Source organism: Sminthopsis crassicaudata, chromosome 3 (genome assembly GCF_048593235.1).
Source record: "Sminthopsis crassicaudata isolate SCR6 chromosome 3, ASM4859323v1, whole genome shotgun sequence".
In the NCBI taxonomy this organism is placed as follows: domain Eukaryota; kingdom Metazoa; phylum Chordata; class Mammalia; order Dasyuromorphia; family Dasyuridae; genus Sminthopsis; species Sminthopsis crassicaudata.
In genome coordinates, this window is record NC_133619.1 from 326,910,957 (window position 1) to 326,933,231 (window position 22,275).

A 22,275-nucleotide genomic window follows, 5' to 3' on the forward strand; every position below is an offset into this window, starting at 1 on the left:
TCTTCAATAAAGAAAACTTTTTACTATTGCTTTCAAAGTGCTCTATTGACTAATTCTTCTCAAACTATTGACTTTCACCTCTTCCAGACCACACCAAATCTTCTTGCTACCAATGTTTTTTTCCTTCTTCCTTGAGTCTGATGAGACCACCTTCCGAATACTCAGAGTAACCTCATTGTTTCCTTCTACTATGTCATGGTCCTCCCTTCTGTAGATCACTGCTCAAGATCCAATTTAACAACAATCTAATCTAACTGCCTACTATTTATAAAGGACTTTACTAAGCAAAGAGAGTGCAGAAGCAATATGGAAAATTATCCATACCTTTAAGAAACTTACATTCTACTGAATCTTTTTTCTTCTGGAAGTTTGTCCATCTTGCTCTGACAACTTAGATTAGGATTTATGCCCTTTCTTTTTTGAATTCATAGTCATTTCACATCTCTCTCTTCTAAGGATTCCTCTCAGAAGCACAAAACAGGATCAGTCCCTATCCCTTTAATCACATTGTTCAGAATTATATTGATTTGCATCTGTGTTGTTTTTATCTTGTCTTAATATTAACTTTCCCTATTTGTAAAGGTCAAGAACCACGATCTATAACAATTAGGCACATTTCCTTCCTAATTCTTTTGGCCTCAGTACCTATAACAGAAATCCATAGGAAGGTCAATGTTAAGGAATAAAATTAATAACTAATTTTGAGTGAGAGAGTTGTCCTCCCTAACACTTGAGTGTACAAGGACATGATTAGACTCAAAAGAAAACCAAAAGAGTGGAATATAAGAAACAAGATAGTTTTTAAAGCCTAACTTCAATATCAGGGCTTTACCATATTTGTTGACATATTAACTAATATTACCCTTGTTCCCCCAATCACAATTCCTGCTGCCAGATTTAGCCCTGCCACTGAAATCATCTACACCTTACAACTTATTCCCTTTATTTTAATATCCCTTTCTTACCCTTCCTCATCTTTCTCCTTCCCAATCTCACAGACATTTTCCCTAGAATTTGTCCCTGTTTTTCATTGAGGCACAGCTAAAGTGTGCCAACCTTCCTAGATTTGTGGGGAAATGGAATGGTCCAACTTTTTCATTTTACTGATGTGAATGCATAGAAGTCAAGATAATGTCTTTTCTTGACCTGTACTATCCTGCTTAGGGCAAAGAGTTATATTCATCATTCATTTATTTTTTTCTTCTTCTTTTTTTTTTTTATTATAGCTTTTTATTTACAAGATATATGCATGGGTAATTTTTCACCATTGACAATTGCCAAGCCTTTTGTTCCAATTTTTCCCCTCCTTCCCCCCATCCTCCTCCCCCAGATGACAGTCAATATTCATTTATTGCATATTATTATATATAAAGCCATGTACTAGATGCTAGAGTTACAAAGGCAAAGATTAATTAGAATTAAATGCTTAATTATCAACTAATATTCATTTATCAAGCCTCTACTGTGTTTCAGGCTCTAGGAACTTAGACAAAAATTATATAGTCATGACTCTCAATGAGCTTCCATTCTACTGGGGAGGACTACATATTTGTACAGAATAAATATAAGATGGCTTTGGGAGAAAGTACACTAACATCTGAAAAGGCTTCATGTAGACCAGGGCTTCTTAACATTTGCTCTGTAATATATCCCTTTGGTATTCTGGTGAAGCCTATGGAGCACTCCTCAGAAAAATACAAAGGGTAAAATCAAATTACAGCCCCTGCTCTAAAGAAGCTTACATTTTCCTGGAAGGCTGATTTCTAATGATAGCAAGAGATCTTACTGATATTTCTCCAATATTCCTGGAACAACAATACTCAGATACTCCTTTAAATCTAAACTTTGAAATTATCTACAGATTATAAGATTCACATAGGCATTAAAAATTTTTTTTAATCAAAAAATGAACCATTACAGGACCTTGGAATACCTGATCAGGCACCTGACCCATATCGCCTCCTTCAGCAGCAAGACCAACATGCATACCAGGAACCTAGCATTGGTGTGGGCACCAAATCTTCTCAGGTAAGAACACCTTTCATTAACTCAAATTATGAAAATCCGGGCAATGAATTGATGCAGAGCAAAATCAGGAGAAATAGGAGAATAGACATGATGACTACACAAATCTAAATGAAAACGTCTAAAAGGCTGATGAACTCAGATTAATTACCATGGCAAATATCTATCCTAGGGAATGGATGATATTCATTTCCCTCCTTAACTGAAATGTTGCACCCCTAGTTAAACAGTATCATTTTGTTACTTGGTTTTGCTTAAGTGTTTTTCTTTGTTACAAGGGAGGTTTCAAGGGCAGTGGAGAGCCCTGAGAATTTGGAAATGATCTTGCTAGAGGAAATTTAGAGAAGGAGGAATCAAAGAAGGAATCCCTTATGAAAGGAAATCATCCCCTTGGCAAATAAATAAGCAGTCAATGAGTTCAAAGCATCCATTATGGAAAAATTAAAACAGAAGATCATATAAAGTTAAAACCTCTTTGAAATTATCTTATTTCAACTAACTAAATCAGGGGGAAACCATTAGTAAGTTTTGGGGTCTCTTTGTTGTTTAAATAGATTTGATGGCAAATCTCCTTCAACAGCTAACTTGGAAACATCTGGAACCAGATTAAGTTTTTCTCATTATAATTATAGTCGAATATAGATAGGCTCATGGGTCATTTCTCAAAAAAAAACTTTCTAGTCTATGTATAACTAACTATTCTCATCTTCCCAGAGTCATTTTTAACTGGCTGAAACCCAGAAGGTCTGCTTGCAGTAGGAAAAAGGCAGGCTCTTATTACTTAATGAATGATGACAAGCCCTTTAGAACAATAGGGGGAAAGCCTCCTTTGAGGGGGGGAAATCTACTTCCTTGTTACTTGTACAGATTGTTTTGTTTTTAAAAGTCCTCTATTAGAAGTTGATTCTTAATACCAACTACTAGTAATGGTAGTTATATAAAACATGTTTACTATATAATAATTAGAATTAAGTGCTTGATTACTAATCAATATTCATTTATCAAGCATCTACTATGTTCCAGGCTCTAGGGACTTAGACAAAAATTAAATAGTCATGACCCTCAATGAGTTTACATTCTACTGGGGGAAACCACATGTTTGTACAGAATAAATACAAGATGGTTTTGGGAGAGAGTACACTATCATCTGGAAAGGCTTCATATAGAACAGGACTTCTTACTTAACAGTTACCCTGTGGTATATCCTTTTATCATTCTGGTGAAGTCTATGGACTACTCAGAAAAATATTTTTAAATTAATAAAACAAAGGAACCAGATTATACTGAAATACAATTATTAAAATATTTATTTAAGAACATTATATAGACTCTAAGATAAGAACCTCCAATGGATAAAATGACATTTAGCCTCAGCTTTGAAGGAAATATGAGATTCTTAGACATGCAGGTGAGGTGGGGGTACAAGTAAGTCATTATAGGCATTGGGTATAGTTAGGTCAAAAGTGTAGAGGTTGGAAGAATAGTGTTATATGAGGAACGGCAAGAAGGCCAGTATGAATATAAATATTGGATCAGTTAGTTAACCTTCGCTTGCTATACAAGTTGACAAATATTTTTAAAAATTGAGGGACATGGCTCAGGTCATTTCTGATGACTTGTCTTTTTTATCTCATAATGCACTGCTGCTCACTGTATATTTTCCCTTATGCCTTAGGTCTAAAGAAATTGAAGCTATTGGCTGTAATGGAGATGCAGCCTTTCTTGCCGTCCGAGTCCAGCAGGTGGTGATTGAATTTATCTTGAATCATGTGGATCAAATTTTCAGCAGCTCATCATGCTCCATAGAGAATGATGGTAATTGTCCTGACATTTGTCACATAACCTGGCAGCCCATTCCAATCTTTCCTTGCCCTAGCGATGTAAGCCAGAAATAAGTTGCTACAGGAATGGAATCCAAACCAGTGTGTGTCTATTCTATGCATGTCTCCATGTTTTTAATATTTGTTAGATCTTGCCATACATATGTGTGTTGAATATATGTGCCATATATTTGTATTTGGAATTTGCATGTTTCTGTCTGTTTTAACATATGAAACTTGTACCTGTCATGTATGTAGTTCCTGTGATATGATTAGGGACAATAGGAGTCATGCAAATATTGTAATCATGGTAATTTTTCTAAATTATTTACAAGGTTGGTTTGATGTTTATTAATACTTAGCATGTACTTTTGTCTAAATTTAGCTACATTTTCATTATTTCATGCACCCTCTCAGAAGACTAATGTCTTCATCTGGATCATTTAAGTACAAGAGTTAAGCATTTTTTCAGTCTAGTGTAGAGCAGCTAGGTGGTGTGGTGGATAGAGCACTATCTTTGGAGTTAGGAGAACTTGAGTTCAAATCTGGCCTCAAATAAACATTTGACACTTACTAGCTGTGTGATCCTGAAAGGGTTTTATTAGTGCCTACTGGGAGTTGGGCATGGTGCTGGGTGTTGGGAACACACAGACAAAAGGAAACTTCCCCTAGATCAAGAAGCTCATTCTCTGTTGGGAGAGACAAAGGGTACATATACAAAATGTAGAAATGGATCTGTGATTTCATTGGTCTAGGGATTTCCTGATTGAGAAAACCTGTAGATCATCATCTTCTCAGGCGACTGCTCATAGCTTGTATGTTTCAGAGGTAGGATCTGAATTAGGAATTGCTGGCTTCAAGTCAGGTCTACCCACTATACTATACTTCTTCCCTATATGCAAAATAAATGGAAGGGAATTTGAGAAAGAAAGGCTTTAGAAAATGAACTAACCAGAAAAAGCTTGTTGTAAATGGTAACTTTTGAAGGGAAGTAAGTATTCTAAGAGGTTAAAGTGAAGCAGGATCATATTCCACAGATGGGATGCAGTCCATACAAAGGAATGGAGATGGGGCATGGGATATCTTATGATATCTTGTAAGAAGATTATTAAAAAGGTCAGTTTGACTAGAGTTCAAAGGGGTTAAGATTAAGACTTGGGAAAATATGCTTCCAGCTTTCTGAAATGGAACTGAAACTACATTGAAGGGTTAAATTTCAGAATTTAGAAAAATGCAAAAAGCTTCATGTGAAATTGTAAAAAGAGACTAACAATAAACCTACCTCCCAGGGTCTTTGTAAGATTCAAATGAAATAATTTTTATAAAGCATATTGCAATAATTTAAGCATTGTATAAATGCTGTTTTTTATAAGACTTTTAGTGAAGCTCCTAACTTTAGTTGCAATAAATGACTAAATTGATTACATTGGAAGATGACTTAGTTTTTTTGAAGTTTATTTAATTCTTCTCTAATATTTGTTTGTGTTATATGTGTGCTTATAATTTATGGTTTTGTTGATTATTTGTTAGGAGCATTATAGAAGGAATTAGCGGTCAAGTATTCCAGTTTTTGTAAAGTTGACTCTTTTAGACTTATCTTTAGGGTTATAGATCTTGGTAAGATTAGGGTTTGGTCCCTGTGGGTCTACTCCCTACAGAGTCAAACTTGGGCCAACCAGAGCCTGGGGAAACTGGCTCATGGCTTATGTTATCCAAACTCACATGAGATTGATTTACATGCTAAAATGCCAATTTATTAATTGGCGTGATTAATCTCATACAGATGTAAAAAACATAACTGCCTCAAAACCAGAATGTTTATGCTGGAAGAGCCCAATATCTTCCCAGTAGGCAACCTTACTTGGGAAAACAAATTAATAACCAGAAGATTGCTTGGTAAATAAAGACTCCAGGAAAGGGAATTATATGCCTTCCTGGGATATTTCCCATATCGGGTTGTTTATGATCTCATCAGTCACTGTTCTCCTGGGGATAATCCGCCTGGCAGATTGGCATATTGGGCAGAGCTCCCTCTCCCTGCTCAGTACTAGAAACACTCAAACAATTCTTATGCTCCAAAGCTGCCTTTGTTTGATTCCCAAATGACTGTCACAACCATAACTGCTGTGAACTATTGTTTTAAGAGTTTTTGCTGAACTAAGCCTGCTCAGATTTCTAAGAGAAGTATATCTAGAGCTGACTGGACCTTAAGTGCTTTTGGTTTGATATGGCTTAGTTGGGTCTCAAGCTCCAAAAACAACCTCCTCATTGTACGGAGGTGGAAACTGAGGCCCACAGATATTAAGTATTTTGCCAAAGGTCACATAATAAACAGAAGAGCCAGGATTTGAACTAGTTTCATACCAATGTAATAGCTTATCAATTCCATTTTAAGTGAATTGTTATTCAGTTGTATCTAACGCTTTATGATCCCATTTGGAGTTTTCCTGGCAGAAATAATGGAGTGGTTTGTTATTTCTTTTTCTAGTCCATTTGACAGATGAGGAAACAGAGGAAATGGGGTTAAGTGATTTGGGCAGGGTCACACAGCTAGGAAGTGTCTGATTCTGGATTTGAACTCAAGACAGATAAGTCTTCTTTACTCTAGGTCCAGCACTCTCTCCACTGACTTATTCACTAAAGTGAGTAGCTACCCTATAACATCTTAATCTCCAATCCCTCTATGAATGAGTGACTTCTAGGAAGCTGGGTTTAGGGAGTTTGGGAAGGAAGGAAGGCACTTACCATATGTGCCAGGCACTATGTTAAGTACCTTACATTTAAATATTTCATTTGATTCTTATAACAACCTTGGGAATTATTATCTCTATTATGCCATTAAGAAAACAAGGAAAACTTCCAAAAGACTTGTGATAGAAAGAGCCATCTGCATCCAGAGAGAGGAATATGAGGACTGAATGTGGATCACAACACAGCCTGGATTCAAATTCAAGAAGGGGAAATTTCAGGCCTGTCACTTTGCCCACTGCATCATCTAACTGCCCTAGAAATATGATATATCTTAGTATATCAATGATCATTTGCTACCTTTGAAGAGAAAAGTAGCCTCCTACCTTCCTTCCCCCAGGCTCTGTCCAAAAACTTATCCCATGACAACATAAATGACATTCTTAGGTTTTTAAGATTTGCAAAGTATTTTACAACTATTATTTCTTTTTTTTTTAATTTTTTATAATATTATCCCTTGTATTCATTTTTCCAAATTATCCCCCCCTCCCTTTATTCCCTCCCCCCGATGACAGGCAATCCCATACATTTTACATGTGTTATAATATAGTCTAGATACAATACATGTGTGTGAATATCATTTTCTTGTTGCACAATAAACTTTAGATTCCGAAGGTACATGTAACCTGGGACGACAGATATTAGTGCTAACAATTTACATTCACTTCCCAGTGTTTCTTCTCTGGCTGTAGCTACCTCTGTCCATCATTGATCAACTGGAAGTGAGTTGGCTCTTCTTTATGTTGAAGATTTCCACTTCCATCAGAATACATCCTCATACAGTATTGTTGTTGAAGTGTATAGTGATCTTCTGGTTCTGCTCATTTCACTCAGCAACAGTTGATTTAAGTCTCTCCAAGCCTCTCTGTATTCCTCCTGCTGGTCATTTCTTACAGAGCAATAATATTCCATAACCTTCATATACCACAATTTACCCAACCATTCTCCAACTGATGGACATCCATTCATCTTCCAGTTTCTAGCTACTACAAAAAGAGCTGCCACAAACATTTTGGCACATATATGTCTCTTTCCGCTCTTTAGTATTTCTTTGGGATATAAGCCCAGTAGTAGCGCTGCTGGGTCAAAGGGTATGCACAGTTTGATAACTTTTTGGGCATAATTCCAGATTGCTCTCCAGAATGGCTGGATTCTTTCGCAACTCCACCAGCAATGTATTAGTGTCCCAGTTTCCCCACATCCCCTCCAACATTCATCATTATTTGTTCCTGTCATCTTAGCCAAACTGACAGGTGTGTAGTGGTATCTCAGAGTGGTCTTAATTTGCATTTCTCTGATCAATAGTGATTTGGAACACTCTTTCATGTGAGTGGATATAGTTTCAATTTCTTCCTCTGAGAATTGTCTGTTCATATCCTTTGATACAACTATTATTTCATCCTCACAATAAGCGTGGAAGGTAAGGTTATCATTTTATAGATGAGAAAACTGAGACTAAGAGAAATTTAGGGATTTGGTCACTATTATACAGCTAATAAGTATCCAAGGCACTTCTGATTCTAGGTCTGGCACTTTGTCCATTACACCACCTATTTGCCTAACACCTAGAATAGCAAACTGAGTGGGAAAGCTAGGTGGCAAAGTGGAGAGAGCACTGGGCTTGAAATCAGCTAGACTCATCTTTTTAATCTTGAAGTTAAGAGGACTGGTTTCAAATCCATCCTAAGACACTAGCTGTATGATTCTGGCCAAATCACATTATATAGATAAGTTTTCTTATCTATATAATGCGTCAGAGAAGGAAATGGCAAACCACAAAAGTATCTTTGCCAAGAAATGGTATCATGAAGAATAGGACATGATTTTAAAAAGACTCGAAAGCAATAAATAGCAGAAATATCTCCATGGAACAGGGCAGTCAAATTCCTATTATGTTCAACCATCAAAGTACCCAGTATGTAGAAAGTCACTTTTACTCCTATCTTCACTTCTCTCAGCTTCACAACCTAGACAAGAGCAAGTCATTGTCAAGGAAGGTTGTCCCCTGAAATAATCTGGTTCTGCTGGTGACCCCTGAATAACCAGGAGAAAAGCCAAGGGCCTGTTCTTCCAGACCCACGAAGTTTATGTTCAAAAACAAGGTTACCAAAAGATGGCTGTAGGAAGTAAGGATGGTTTGAGCTTACTCCTTAGGTTCTCCTCAGACGACTTACTTCCTCCTATTTCTTTACAGAAAACAGGCCAATCATGAAAAGTCTGACCTTACCTGCCCTCTCTCTCCCGATGAAGCTGGTGAGCCTTGAAGAAGCTCAGGCTCGGAGTCTGGCTACTAATCACCCTGCACGCAAAGAGAGGAGAGAAAATAGCCTGCCTGAGATTGTCCCTTCCACAGGAGCCCTCTTCCATACTGTCCTTGAGTTACCAGACAACAAGTAAGCTTGTATTTCTTAACCTAAGCATTTGAAAATATTCCAATGCGGGGAAATTTTAGGTGCAAATTGGGGAAGTAAGGAATGGTTTCTCCACTTCTTTCTAGGTGAGGAGGGCTGTTAATCAAGGTTATTTATTAAGTATCTACTATGATTTAATGTGTGCTAAATTATATATTGGATGCTGAGGATAGAAGTCAGGGAATGAAGCAATCCCTATGTATAAGGCTCTTAATATATTCTAATTGGGGAGGTATGAAGTAAAAATATAAGTATATATAAGCCTAAAAAGAAAGTAACTAAAAATAAATGTAAATGTAGTTAAATGCAAGGTATTTGAGTGAACTGTGGTTCACTATTAATCAAATGTGGGAGTCGTGAAATTATGATTTTGATTTATATATATTTATTTATATATATAAAAAGGTGTTGGGGTTGCCTAAAAATTTCTCAGGTGTAAAGGGGTCATGAGTTGTAAGATTTAAGAAGCCCTGTTTTAGAGGTTTAGACATTAGTATTTGGGAGTATGAAGAAGCTTCATGTAGGAGACAGTACTTAAGTCTAAAGAAAAAGTGGGCCTCCATGAGGGAAAGGTAAGAAGGGAATGCATTATTAGGCATGGGGAATGACCAATGATCAGTGCAAAGTTTTGCAATCAATCAGGAGTTGGAATGTTGAATAACAAAGAGAAGACAGTTTGGCTGGATCATAGAGTATAAATGAAAGAGTACTGTCCATAAAGACTAGGAAGCTAAGTTGACTCAGCTTTTGAAACACTTTAAAAGCTCAATAGAGAAATTTTTATTTTATCTGAGAAACAAGAGGAAGGGAAAGAGAGGAATGCAAGGTCAGATTATACTATCATGATATTTTTCTGAGAGGCAATAGGAAGACCTTGGACTTAAGGAGGAAAGTGCTATGGTAACCGTGTTTAAGGTAAATCACTTTGGCAGGAGTGTGAAAGTGGAGCCAGTTATAGGAAATTTGAGACCAATTAGGAATCTGTTGCAGGAATTTAGACCAAAGCTTCTTAGGTCTTGTGACTGAATGTGGGAGACACAAATTGGGATTTATTATTGGTGAATGTTTGATTTGTATATTTTATATACCTGTATGCCCGGGGTCATGTAAAAATTTCTCAGGGGAAAAAGAGTCAAAAGTGGAAAGAGTTTAAGAAACCTTGCTCTAGACCAATCAATCAATCCACTAACATTTATTAAGGTAGATATATTAGGGAAGGGAAAGGGTCCAGGGCAAGAAATGTCATATTTTCTCCCAACTCAGACAAGGCAAGAAGAAAATTTATTTCCAGAATTCTGGTACCAATCTCATCATTCCCAGAAGTTATAGGAGGAATTTTCAGTCCCAGGAATTGTGTGATTTCTATAGGGTTAGTAACCTCTTATGCAACTATGCATTTTTTTCTAGCTTATTACCACACTTGGGGTATTATTCACATAGTTATATAGCTCTTATGAAATATACTCACACTCTGCTTGCCTGAAAGGCATTAGGATAGAACTAAAGATGATCTCTACTGGGCATTTTGCTGTTTGTTTTTAGAAATATACTATCCTTGTAATGTAGAAGTCCCAGTGAATGACTTGAAATCTTCAGAGTAAGGACTTTGTGCAGAAATGGACACATATTGTCAGGGTCAGTTCCTATTTGGACTGAATCCCACATTTTCTCCAAATGAATACAGGGCTTGGACTCTGGGCTCCCCCTGGTGGTTCCATGATTTACTGATTTCTCAGCTAATATAGCTAATCCTTTCTTTGAAAGAAATAAAAATAAAGATCATAAATTGACCCCTACCTATGGTGCTAATTGTCCATCATTTGCAATAATTATAGAAAGCAGAAAAAGGGAGTGTTTCCTTATCAAAAATCTGCAGTCAATTCAAAACTGTCTCCCCAGCCAAGGAAGTCGTTAAGAGTCTTTTTCTCATAGCAGTGATGGCCTGAGAGTATGTCCAACAAGTAGACTAAAAAATCTAGTTATTATTGGTTTGGAGACCCTTGCAAAGTTTTCCCCTTAGTTTCCATGTAAAATACTGCACTGATGGATTTACTAGAGCTCTTTAGGGACTTTCTCAGCCCATGTCTATTCAATATCTTGGGCACATGAGCTGTTCTTGCTGCCATTTGCCTGCAGGAACCTTGAATTTCTCTCCTGGAACTACCCAAGGCTCTGACTGGAAGGCTTTCACCATATCTTGTGCATATCCAGGCTTCTACTTCACTTCCTGGCCATTCCACTTTATACCGTCTCTATTTTTCCATCATTTTCATGTTCTCCTCATTAGAACTCTGGACCTTTGAACCTGGAGTCACTTCCCATGTGGGTGGTACAGTGGATACAGCAAAAAGGCTTGAGTTCAAATTTGCCTCTGCTTATTAGCCATGTGACCTCTGAGCAATCATTTAACCTACATCTGAATATTTCCTCAACTGAAAAAGGAGAAAAGGGCAGCTAAGTGGTATAGGGGATAGAGCACCAGCCCTGAAGTCAGGAGGACCTTGAGTTCAAATCTGGCCTCAGATACTTAACACTTCTTAGTTGTGTGACCCTGGGCAAGTCACTTAGCCCCAATTGCCTCAGCAAATAATAATAATAATTTAATTTAAAAAAATTAAAAAGGAGATTAATAATAATATGACTTTCATCCCAGGATTGTTAGGAGAATCAATAATTCTTACAGTTTCATGATTTTAGATATAATATAAATTTATATATTACAAATAACATTTAGAAATGATGATTCCTTTGCCTTTCTTGCATTCCCTTTCATGTATACCTTGATTTATCTATTGAATGACAGCCACCATTCTAGTACAAGATTCCCTCATCTTTCACTTGGACTATTTCATTGAATCATCATCACCCACCCTCTGTCAAAGCTTTTCTTTGCTATTGTTATTTCTTAAAATTCTCTTTGTAGGTTTTAAACACATGGAAACATCAAGCATTTATTAATATTATTATTATATACCAGATATCTTTTCAATTTATCCCACTCCTTGAGGACAGACAACCTTCTTTACTTATATTTGTATCCTCAGCTCTTAGTATAGTGCCTGGCCTACAGTAAATACTTACTTAATAAATGCTCAATGAAATAATCCAGGAGAACGGTGATGGATCCTGACCTAGGGTGGTTATAAATCAACCAGCATTTATTAAGTGGTTACAATGTGACATAGTGATAAAAAGTAAGTAATCCTTACCCTCAAGGAACTTAAATACTTTTGGACTTTGAGATGTGTAACATGTGTTCATGGTAGAATCCCTGCCCACATAGTAGCCAGCCCTTTCTCCTTTGGGTAACAAAATTTTATTTGTGGCTTTTGTTTTTATGTCACCTTAATTTTAAAATAGCTAATACCTACTCCTCTACCCAGCAATCCATCCCTTCTAATAACCAAAAGAAAAAGGCAAGGGAAAACAAAGGCAGGTGAGTAAAACTAACCAAACTATAAGTTAAGTCTGACAATATTTGCAGTGTTACACACACACACACACACACACACACACACACACACACACACACACACATATAGTTGTCACCTTTAGAGAAATGCAATGAGATTTTTTTCTCATCTCTTCTTTGGGGACAAGCTTACATATACCACTATGTATGTATACCACTATTTGTATTACCTATATGTCCTATCATCTCTCCCTTTCCTTCCCAGAGACGTATCTTTTATAAATTAAATAAAGAGGAAGAAAAAAATTTAACCAACATTGCAATGAAGTTTCACATTCCATGCAGTGTGCATATATAATGTAGCGATATTGTATGTATAGCCTTGATCCTCCACTTATGGATCCCATCTCCTACCAATAGTACAATACTTCTGTAAAATCAGAGTGCCTTAGGAGTAGAAGTGATTCTTTCCTTTGCTTTTTTCAAATCTGGGCTGGGTTATTCATTACACGGCACTCCTTGTCTATAGGGAAGCATTGGACTGAATTTGGTTTTCTTCAGACAATAAGTTCCTAAATGTCATGTTCATCTGTTTCTAAAGATACATCATCATTCAGAATGTCATTAAAGCTCTTTGTAGAAGAGCAAAGTACCATCTAAATTTTTTTGTTGTTGTTCAGTTATCATTGTGACTCCATTTGGGGTTTTCTTAGCAGAGATACTGCAATGATTTGCCATTTCCTTCTCCAGATCATTTTACAGATGAAGAAACTGAGGCAAACAAGGTTAAGTGATTTGTTCAGGTAACACAGTTAGTAAGTGTCTGAGATGGGATTTAAACTCAAGATTCTTCCTGATACCAAATCCAGGGTTCTATCTACTCTGCTACCCAACTACCCATCATCTAAATAGTAAACAATAAAAATTATTATTGCTGATTTTTTTTTTAGAAGGAAGCTCTCTAGTAAATCCAAGAAGTGGAAGTCAATATTTAACCTGGGACGTTCTGGCTCAGACTCAAAATCAAAACTGAACCGGAATGGAAGTGTTTTTGTGAGAGGACAAAGGCTTTCTGGTAAGTATGCTGTTTTATGGTCCATCTATCTTCAGCTCCTTCCCTTATTTAGTCTGGGCATTTAGAATTCTCTGAAAAGATAAACCTGTATGTCTATCAAGATGATCATGATTCTTAAATACAAACATGTTGAACTTTTTCCTTTTTTCCCCCAATTTTTTAATATTTTTATTAAAAGTTTTGAGTTCGGAATTCTATCCCTCCCTCCCCTATCTCTCTTCTGAGACAATAAGCTATCAGATATAGGTCATACAAACATTTCTGTATTAATCATTTTGTACCACAGGATTTGGATAAAAGGTGGAAAAAATGAAAGAAAGTGAAAGTAGCATGCTTCAGTCTATATATGTACAATATCAGTTCTTTCTCTGGAAGCAGATAATATCCTTCATCATTAATCCTTTGGGATAGTTTTGAATCATTGGATTGCTAAGAAAAGCTAAGTCATTCAGAATTCTTCATCAAACAATTTGCTGTTACTATGTACAACCTTCTCCTCTTTCTATTTACTTCATTATCATCAGTTCATATAAATCCACAATTTTATAGCTCTTTGGCATAATTCCAAATTGCTCTTCAGGATGTTAGATCAGTTTACAACTTCACCAACAGTTCATTAGTGTTCATTTTACAATATCTCCTCCAATAGCCAACATTTCCTTTTTTGTCAAATTAGCCAATTTGATACGTGTGAGGTAGTACCTCAGAGTTGTTTTAATTTGTATTTTTTAAAATCTATTGTGATTTAAAACATTTTTTTTCATATGACTATAGATAGCTTTGATTTCTTTGTCTAAAAACTACTTTCTGTTTTTTGACCATTTATCAATTGGGGAATGAATAACAGATTTTTTAATAAATCTGTCTCAATTCTTTGTGTATTTGATAAATGAAGTCTTTATCAAAGATATTTGTAAAAAAAATTTCCCCATCTTTTTGCTTTTCTTATAATTTTGGTTCCATTGGTTGTTTGTGCAAAAGGTTTTTGATTTTTATATAATCACAATTACCTCTTTTACATTTTGTAATGCATTCTATGTCTTCTTTGGTCCTAAATTATTCTCTTACCCATAAACCTCAAAGGAAAAACTATTTCATTCTCTTTTGATTTGGTTATGGTAACACCCTTTATCTGAAATCATGGACCTAGTTTGATCTTTTTTTTGGCCTATGTCTGTTGGGTTTTTTAATACACACACATGTATGCATATATTTACATTATTGCATAATTCTATATGAGTAGTGAGTTTTCTCTGAGATTTGATCTTAAAACTACATTTAAAACTTTTACAAATTATCTGGAAAATGGAATTCAGTGAAATATTAACTTATAAGCTTTTCTGGATTCTAACATTTCAAAATAAGAACAAACTACAGGAAAATTTCTCAATATTGTGTGATTTATCAGAAAAAATATGTTTCACTATGGTTCCATGTAGTGTCATGCACTCTAATCATGTTTCTCATCTGGGAAATGTCTTTTTTAAAATATTATTTTGTGTTTCCAATTACATGCAAAGACAAATTTTTAATATTCATTTTTTTTAAATGTTGAGTTTCAAATATTCTCCCTCCATCAACTCTTTCCTCTAAGAGATGGTAAGCAATTTGGTATAGGTTAACATAAAACATTTCCATATTAGTCATGTTGTAAAAGAAAAAATGGATTAAAAGAAAAAAGACACCAATAATTTTTTTATTATTAATTTTATAATTATAAATTTTTTGACAGTACATATATGCATGGGTAATTTTTTTTACAAGATTTTCCCTTGTATTCACTTTTCCAAATTTTCCCCTCCCTCCTTTTACTCCCTCCCCTAGATAACAGGCAATCCCATACATATTAAATGAAAGACACCAAGAAATTAAAGTAAAAATAGTATGTTTAAGTCAGCATTCAGACTCCTTTACTTTTTTCTCTGGATATAGATAGCATTTTTCATTATGAGTCCTTTCATATTGTCTTGGATCATTGTATTGCTGAAAATAGCCAAGTCATTCATAGTTATTGTTACTGCACACAATGTTCTCCTGGTTCTGCTCACTTCACTTAGTATCAGTTCATACAAATCTTTCCACCTGCTTGTCATTTCTTATTGCACAATAGTATTCCATTACATTCACATACCACAACTTGTTCAACCATTTCTTAATTGATGGACATCCTCTCCATTTCCAAATCCTCTACAAATGGAGATGCTATAAATATTTTTTAACAAGGTCATTTTCCCTTTTTAAAAAATCTCTTTGATTTATCTCTTTAGTAGTGATATTGCTGCATCAATATGCACAGTTTTATACATATATACGTTTATATACAGAACATTGTAATAAATGTTGTATAGAGATACAAAAATATAAATATACATTGGTGTTTGTCATCTATTCATAGACACCTTTTTGTTGTAATAATACTGAGATCTTTTCAGGACTGTCTCCTTTTCTGATATGTCTTGAAAATTAACTCTTAAGTAATTTTAAATCTATTACCTCCATTATCAGTTTGTGTGTGTGTGTGTGTGTGTGTGTGTGTGTGTGTGTGTGTGTGTGTGTGTATTTGGCAATATCCATTGCTCTGTTCCATTCTCCTCAAAATTAAATGCAATTTCCACTTCCTCACTTAGTGTCTGGAGCAGTGATAGGATAGATTCCATTTGTAGTGGTTTGATTATAGCAATGAAGAGAATAGATCGTGCTAGAAAGATTGGCAAATTTGTTTCATCTATTTTATTAAATAGATGATGATGAATTTCTACTTGATGAATAGATTTCATCTATTTGTTTCATCTCTTTGATGTCCTTCTTTCAAAGTCATCTACAGAGGCTTTCAGGATGGTTTGATTTAGCTTGATCTCAAGTTGTCTAGATAAAAGCCCTGTTTCTCTTGTATCTGACAAATAAGAGATTTGTAAAAAGAAATTTGTTGTCTTTGTCTCATTCAATCTTCAAAGTTTGCTCTTATTAAGCTCTTCTCCCCCCCTTTTTTTTTTTTAACATTAAAAGATAATTGGACTCCTAAGAACTTAGGTATTCATGTTTTTTTCTAATGGCATATCTGTATGTGTAATTTTTTAAAATTATAGCTTTTTATTTACAAAACATCTGCATGGGTAGTTTTTCAACATTGACCCTTGCAAAACCTTCTGTTCCAACTTTTCCCTTCCTTCCCCCCACCCTCCCCTAGATGGCATAGTCCATGTATGCATAATGTTAAGATATTTTTAAAATACAAGTATATTCTATCCACAGTTTAATATGGTGAGAAATACATTTGACTAGGAATATGAAGACATGGGCTTTATTCCCTGTCCCCTCAGTTATTATTAGCTATGTGACCTTAAGAAAGTCACTTAACTTCTTATTTTGTTCTGAGATTCTATAAAATTGGAATAAAGGATTTTTTGGAAATAATGTTTTTAAAGCACTTAATAAAATTTAAAGTGCTCCATAGACATCAGCTATAATAATAATGATAGTTATCATTGTTATTGTTTTTGATGATTTTGAAGCTCAAATACAATGATGTATATAAATACACTTTGAAAACTGAAATGCCATACTATGCAAGGTGAATACTAAAATGGCAGTAACACTGGTCATGGTGATTGTTTATACTGTTCTAAGATTTTACATCCATACCCATTTCATTGCTATTAGTTGTTTAAAGAGAGGTTCCATATGGAAAGAATGCATATGTAGTCAAATTTGGCAAGTGCTAACTAGTTTTGCTGAATTGCCTTTAAAAAAAAAGTTTTGTTTTGTTTTGTTTTTTAATTTTTTGTTTAAAAGATCATTGGATTATAGATTTAGCAATGGACAAAATCTGAAAGCAGCAGTTCTCAAAGTGTGATCCAGGCAATCCTACCCTATCAGGGGAATTCTCAAGATCAGAATTATTTTTGTAATAATATGATGACATTTTCATTTCTTTTTTGGGAAATGTTGGATTTTTAAAAATGTGAAGGGTCCTAAAACCAAAAAGTTTGAGAACCACTGTTGTCTTTGAGAAATGGCTTTCTGGGGAAAAGAAGAAGGAGGATATACTTTCATATTAATGAAAAACAAAAAAAATCAATACAAATGGAGAAATAAATAAGAAATAACAAAAATAAACCTTGGCTATATGGAATCCTACAGGAATGGGCTCTTCTGGATAGTTAAGTTTCTAGTATCTAAGGATTTGTATGTTTAAGTTTTATTTTAATTAATTTAAATGAGAAAGGTTTTCAAAGAGATTACTTACTTTCCTGGTTCAACACCATATTGAAAACAATTTAGTCCTTTTTTTTTTTTTTTTTTTTTTTTGATGAATTTATATCATGATTATGAATGCCAATTTGTGTATTGTATTGTAAGACAAAGGTTGCCTCTGGATATGCTCGAGTAGTTATAACTAATTGATTCAGGCTAAAATACCTTTCAGTTATTTTGCATTTTTAAAAAGTTTTCCTGCAGCTTCACAGTCAACTGTCATTTCTCCTTGTTGTCTTTTAAGTCTACCTAGCAAAACTCTTCTCTCACTCCTGAAACTTAATTCCTATAATTTTGAAGACTGTAACCAATCCTAGTAGGAATAAGTATAAGTAAGATTAGGTAATGACAAACTGATAATTTCTTCTATAAATAAAATATTAGAACTTTAACAATGGAAGAATAATTAATAAATAAAAGGGAGGCTTTATTGAGAAGCATCAGTACTTGGTCCATGATTTAAGTTTTCTGGGCTGGTAAATTCTACATTGAAAACTCTCATACAGATTTTTTTCTACTACATATTAATAATCTGATTATTTCTTCTAAGATACTACTTCTTCAATGATATTGAATAATTATAATTATTATATTATTAATAATAATTATTATTATTAATGAATTAATAACTGGGCTGATGTATTTTGTTTTGTTGTTGTTTTTTTTAATAGAAAAAGCTACCATCCGACCTGCCAAAAGTATGGACTCCCTCTGTTCTCTGCCGGTAGAAGGTGAGACCTAGTATTTGATATCTGAATTGACTGTTTTGAGCTGTTGGTCTTTAGCATTCATAAATTTGCAATTTCTTATGCAATCAAATCTATTCTTATTCAATATTCAGTGTGAAGGAGCAGTAGGACAGTGATGGTCAAACTTAGTCCTGATGTACACAGAGCAGCCCACAGAGCTTCTCAGAGGAGCTCTCTGACATGACCCCTAAGTTACAGAAGTAATTAAGGCTAACATAACTGGAGAGCTATGATTTTTTTTTTTTTTTTGAGAGCTATTTTCTTTATCATGCATTAGCTTGGTTCGAAGAGATTCTTCCATAAAAGTCTTTTTTTTTTTTTTTTTCCTGAGGCTGGGTTTAAGTGACTCCTCCCTTCCTCTTCCTTCCTCCTTTAGACAGCAAGTAATCAAATATATATTAAATATGTGCAATTCTTCTATACATATTTGCACAATTATCATGTTGCACAAGAAAAATCAGATCAAAAAGGGAATAAATGATAAAGAAAACAAAAATCAAACAACAACAAAAAAGCTGAAAATACTATGTTGTGATGCACATTCAGTTCCTACAGTCCTCTTTTTAGATGCAAATGACTTTCTCCATCACAATTGGCCTGAACCATCTCATTAAAAAGAGCCCCGGCCTTCAGAATTGATCACCAGAAAATCTTCTTGTTGCTGTGTACAGTGTTCTCTTGGTTCTACTCACTTCACTCAGCATCAGTTCATGTAAAGTCTCTCCAGTTTTTCTGAAATCATTCTGATGATCATTTCTTATAGAACAATAATATTCATTACATTTATATACCATAACTTATTCAGCTATTCCCCAGTTGATGGGCATCTACTCACTTTCCATTTCCCAGTCACTAGAAAAAAGGCTGCTACAAATAGTTTTGTTCGTGTAGGTTTTTTTTCCTTCCTTTAAGATCTCTTTGGGATACAGACCTAGTAGACACACTGCTGGATCAAAGGGTATGCCCGTTGGGCATAGTCTCAAATTGCTCTCCAGGATAGTTGGATCAGTAACAACAATGCATTAGTGTCCCAGTTTTCCCACATCCCCTTCAACATTTATCATCATTTTTTCCTGTCATTTTAGCCAATCTAAGAGGTGTGTTACCACATCTCAGAGTTGTCTTAATTTGCATTTCTCTGACCAATAGTGATTTAGAACATTTTTTCATATGAGTAGAAAAGGTTTTAATTTCTTCATCTGAAAATTGTTCATATCCTTTGACCTCAATAATTTAAAAAGTATATCTGCTGTCTGGAGAGTAATATATGTACAAAGTTTAAATGAGACATAGCCCATGGACTTAGAATCTAGTCTGTGGAAAAGACAAATGAAGCCTTTCCCAATCCTAATTCTCACTAGTCATTAACAACTTGTTTGAGCAAGATTTGAAAAATAAAATTCTTTGTGGAGAGGCAAAGTTGTTAGTGACTAGTGAGAATTAGGATTGGGAAAGGCTTCATTTACACAGGAGGCTTTAAAGCATAGTTCAGAATTCAAAGAGGGAAAGTTATAGTTACAAAGCATTCAGTGCCACTTCATTTTTGCTCTGTTTCCATTTTGTAATCATTTAAATATTTTATGTTTCTACAATTTTCCTTCTAATCAGTTTATTTGTCTTCCTATGTCTTTTGGAATTCTTCTATATCCTTATTAAACATCATTTAGGGATGACTAAAGAAGATAATCCTTTTGATTTTTCATATTATTTTAAATTAACTTATTATTAATAATTTTACCTTAGCTTAGCTTTTATGAAGGAATATTAACTGGGGAGGCCTAACAAGACCAGAAATACAAAATTTTAAGGCTATCACTCCTCTTTACACTCAAGTTAAATAAAGGATATCCCGGACAAAGGGAATAGCATAAGAAAAAGCATCAAGATGGGAGAAAATAGTATGTTGTAAGTGACACACAGTAGTCGAATTTGTCTGGAGCATAGTTTGGGGGACAGAAGTAATATTAGATTGGGTTGGAATAGGGAGTTTTTGAATACCTGACAAAGGAGTTCAAACTCCACTCAAGAGATAACAGGGAGTTTCTCAAGTTTTGTGAGCTAATAATAATAATACCAGGTCTGTACATAAGAAAAGCTAATCTTTCTTATAATAAGTATTAAGAATGGAATGGAGGAGGCAGAAACTGGTAAGATCATTAGAAGTCTGTTACAATAATTTGAGGGGGTCATGGTAAAGGTGAAGACTGTGGAAATAAATGGGGGGGGTATAAGAGGTATTCTGAAGGTAGAATGTATGACTTGCTGACTGATTGTCAGTTGTTGTTCAGTTATTTTAGTTGTGTCTGCCTCTTTGTGACCTCATTTGTGTTTTCTTGGCAAAGATCCCAGAGTATTTTGCCATTTCCTACTTTAGCTCATTTTATAGATGTGCAAACAGAGGCAAATAGGATAAAATGACTTGTCCAGCACCACATAGCTAATAACTGTCTGAGGCCAAATTTGAACTCAGTTCTTGCTGACTTCAGCTGTGACTTTCTATGCACTGTTCTCTATCTAGCTGCCTTCATCAGTAACTAAGTTCAAATACATGTGCATAAAATTGCATATGCAATAGTTATAGCCATAGCAAGTTTTGGAGCTGAGGAATTCTGGCTCTTGACTAACTTCCACTGCAATTTCGCAGGCTGCCACAAGGTGGTAATGCTGTATTACAAATGGCATTGATGTTCCTTTCTTGCCCCTAAAATTTAGAAGGTAGCTTTCTGTTCAAACCTCTTCCTACATTATACCTATACATTTCCTTGGCTTATTTTTTTTTTAAATAACAAATGCCTCTATTAAAATTAATCGGTGGTATATATATTTTTTTCTTTTAACCTCGCCTTTATTTGTGAATATATATCCTTTCTTCCTCCCCTACAAAATAGGTCATTTCTTATAACAAAAAATGAAAAGCAGTTTAGCAAAATCAAGCTTTCAAGCAAGTCACACAGTATAGATAATATTCCACATTCACACTCTTCTATCTCAGGAAAAAAAGTAAGGAAGATGTATTTCCTTATCTATTCTTCAGGGTCAAATATCAGTGTCATTTAATTTTTGTTCAATTTCTGGTATTGTGGTCATTAATATATTGTTATCGTGGTTTTACCTTTGTCCTTCTAATCAGTTTATTTAAAATTTCCTGTACTTTTTATATGTCTTTATTATTTAAAAAATCCTTTTGATTTTTCTAATTAATTTTTCTTATCATTTCCTTATAAATTTTAATTAGCTTATTGATATATCACCTAACTTTTATGAAGGAATATAACTGGAAACAAGAACAGAAATATAAAACCCAAAGATAATCTTTTTGAATAATTTTTTAAAAGAAAAATCAGTTGGGGGAAGTGAATGTAAATTGTTAGCACTACTGTCTATCTACCCAGGTTACTTATACCTTTGGAGTCTAATACTTAATGTGCAACAAGAAAATGGTATTTACAGACATATATTGTATCTAGGTTATATTGTAACATATGTAAAATGTATGGGATTGCCTGCCATGGGGGGAGGGAGTAGAGGGAGGGGGGAGATAATTTGAAAAAATGAATACAAGGGATAATATTATTTAAAAAAAATTACTCATGCATATATACTGTGGAAAAAAATTCTAAATAAAAAAAAAAAAGAAAAGAAAAATCAGTTGGGAATATTTAGTGACTCAGCTGATGAGACTAACACTCATCTTTAATACTCAACTTTCTAAACTGTTAAAAAGTCCCTGGGGCCACCCCATTTCAGTTCTCCAAGTTTTATGCTTCAAAATTCCCTATAG

At 34.6% G+C, this 22,275-nt stretch overlaps 1 protein-coding gene across 1 annotated transcript in view; it reads left to right on the forward strand.

Moving 5' to 3' along the window:
• ARHGAP31 (Rho GTPase activating protein 31) overlaps positions 1–22,275 on the forward strand; it is a 164,955-nt gene that overhangs the window by 132,098 nt on the left and 10,582 nt on the right. Inside the window, exons 5-9 of the mRNA XM_074301307.1 lie at positions 1,921–2,028; positions 3,701–3,840; positions 8,788–8,986; positions 13,367–13,491; positions 18,417–18,476. Coding sequence (XP_074157408.1) covers positions 1,921–2,028; positions 3,701–3,840; positions 8,788–8,986; positions 13,367–13,491; positions 18,417–18,476 — 632 coding nt within the window. The remainder of the gene's footprint in view (positions 1–1,920; positions 2,029–3,700; positions 3,841–8,787; positions 8,987–13,366; positions 13,492–18,416; positions 18,477–22,275) is intronic.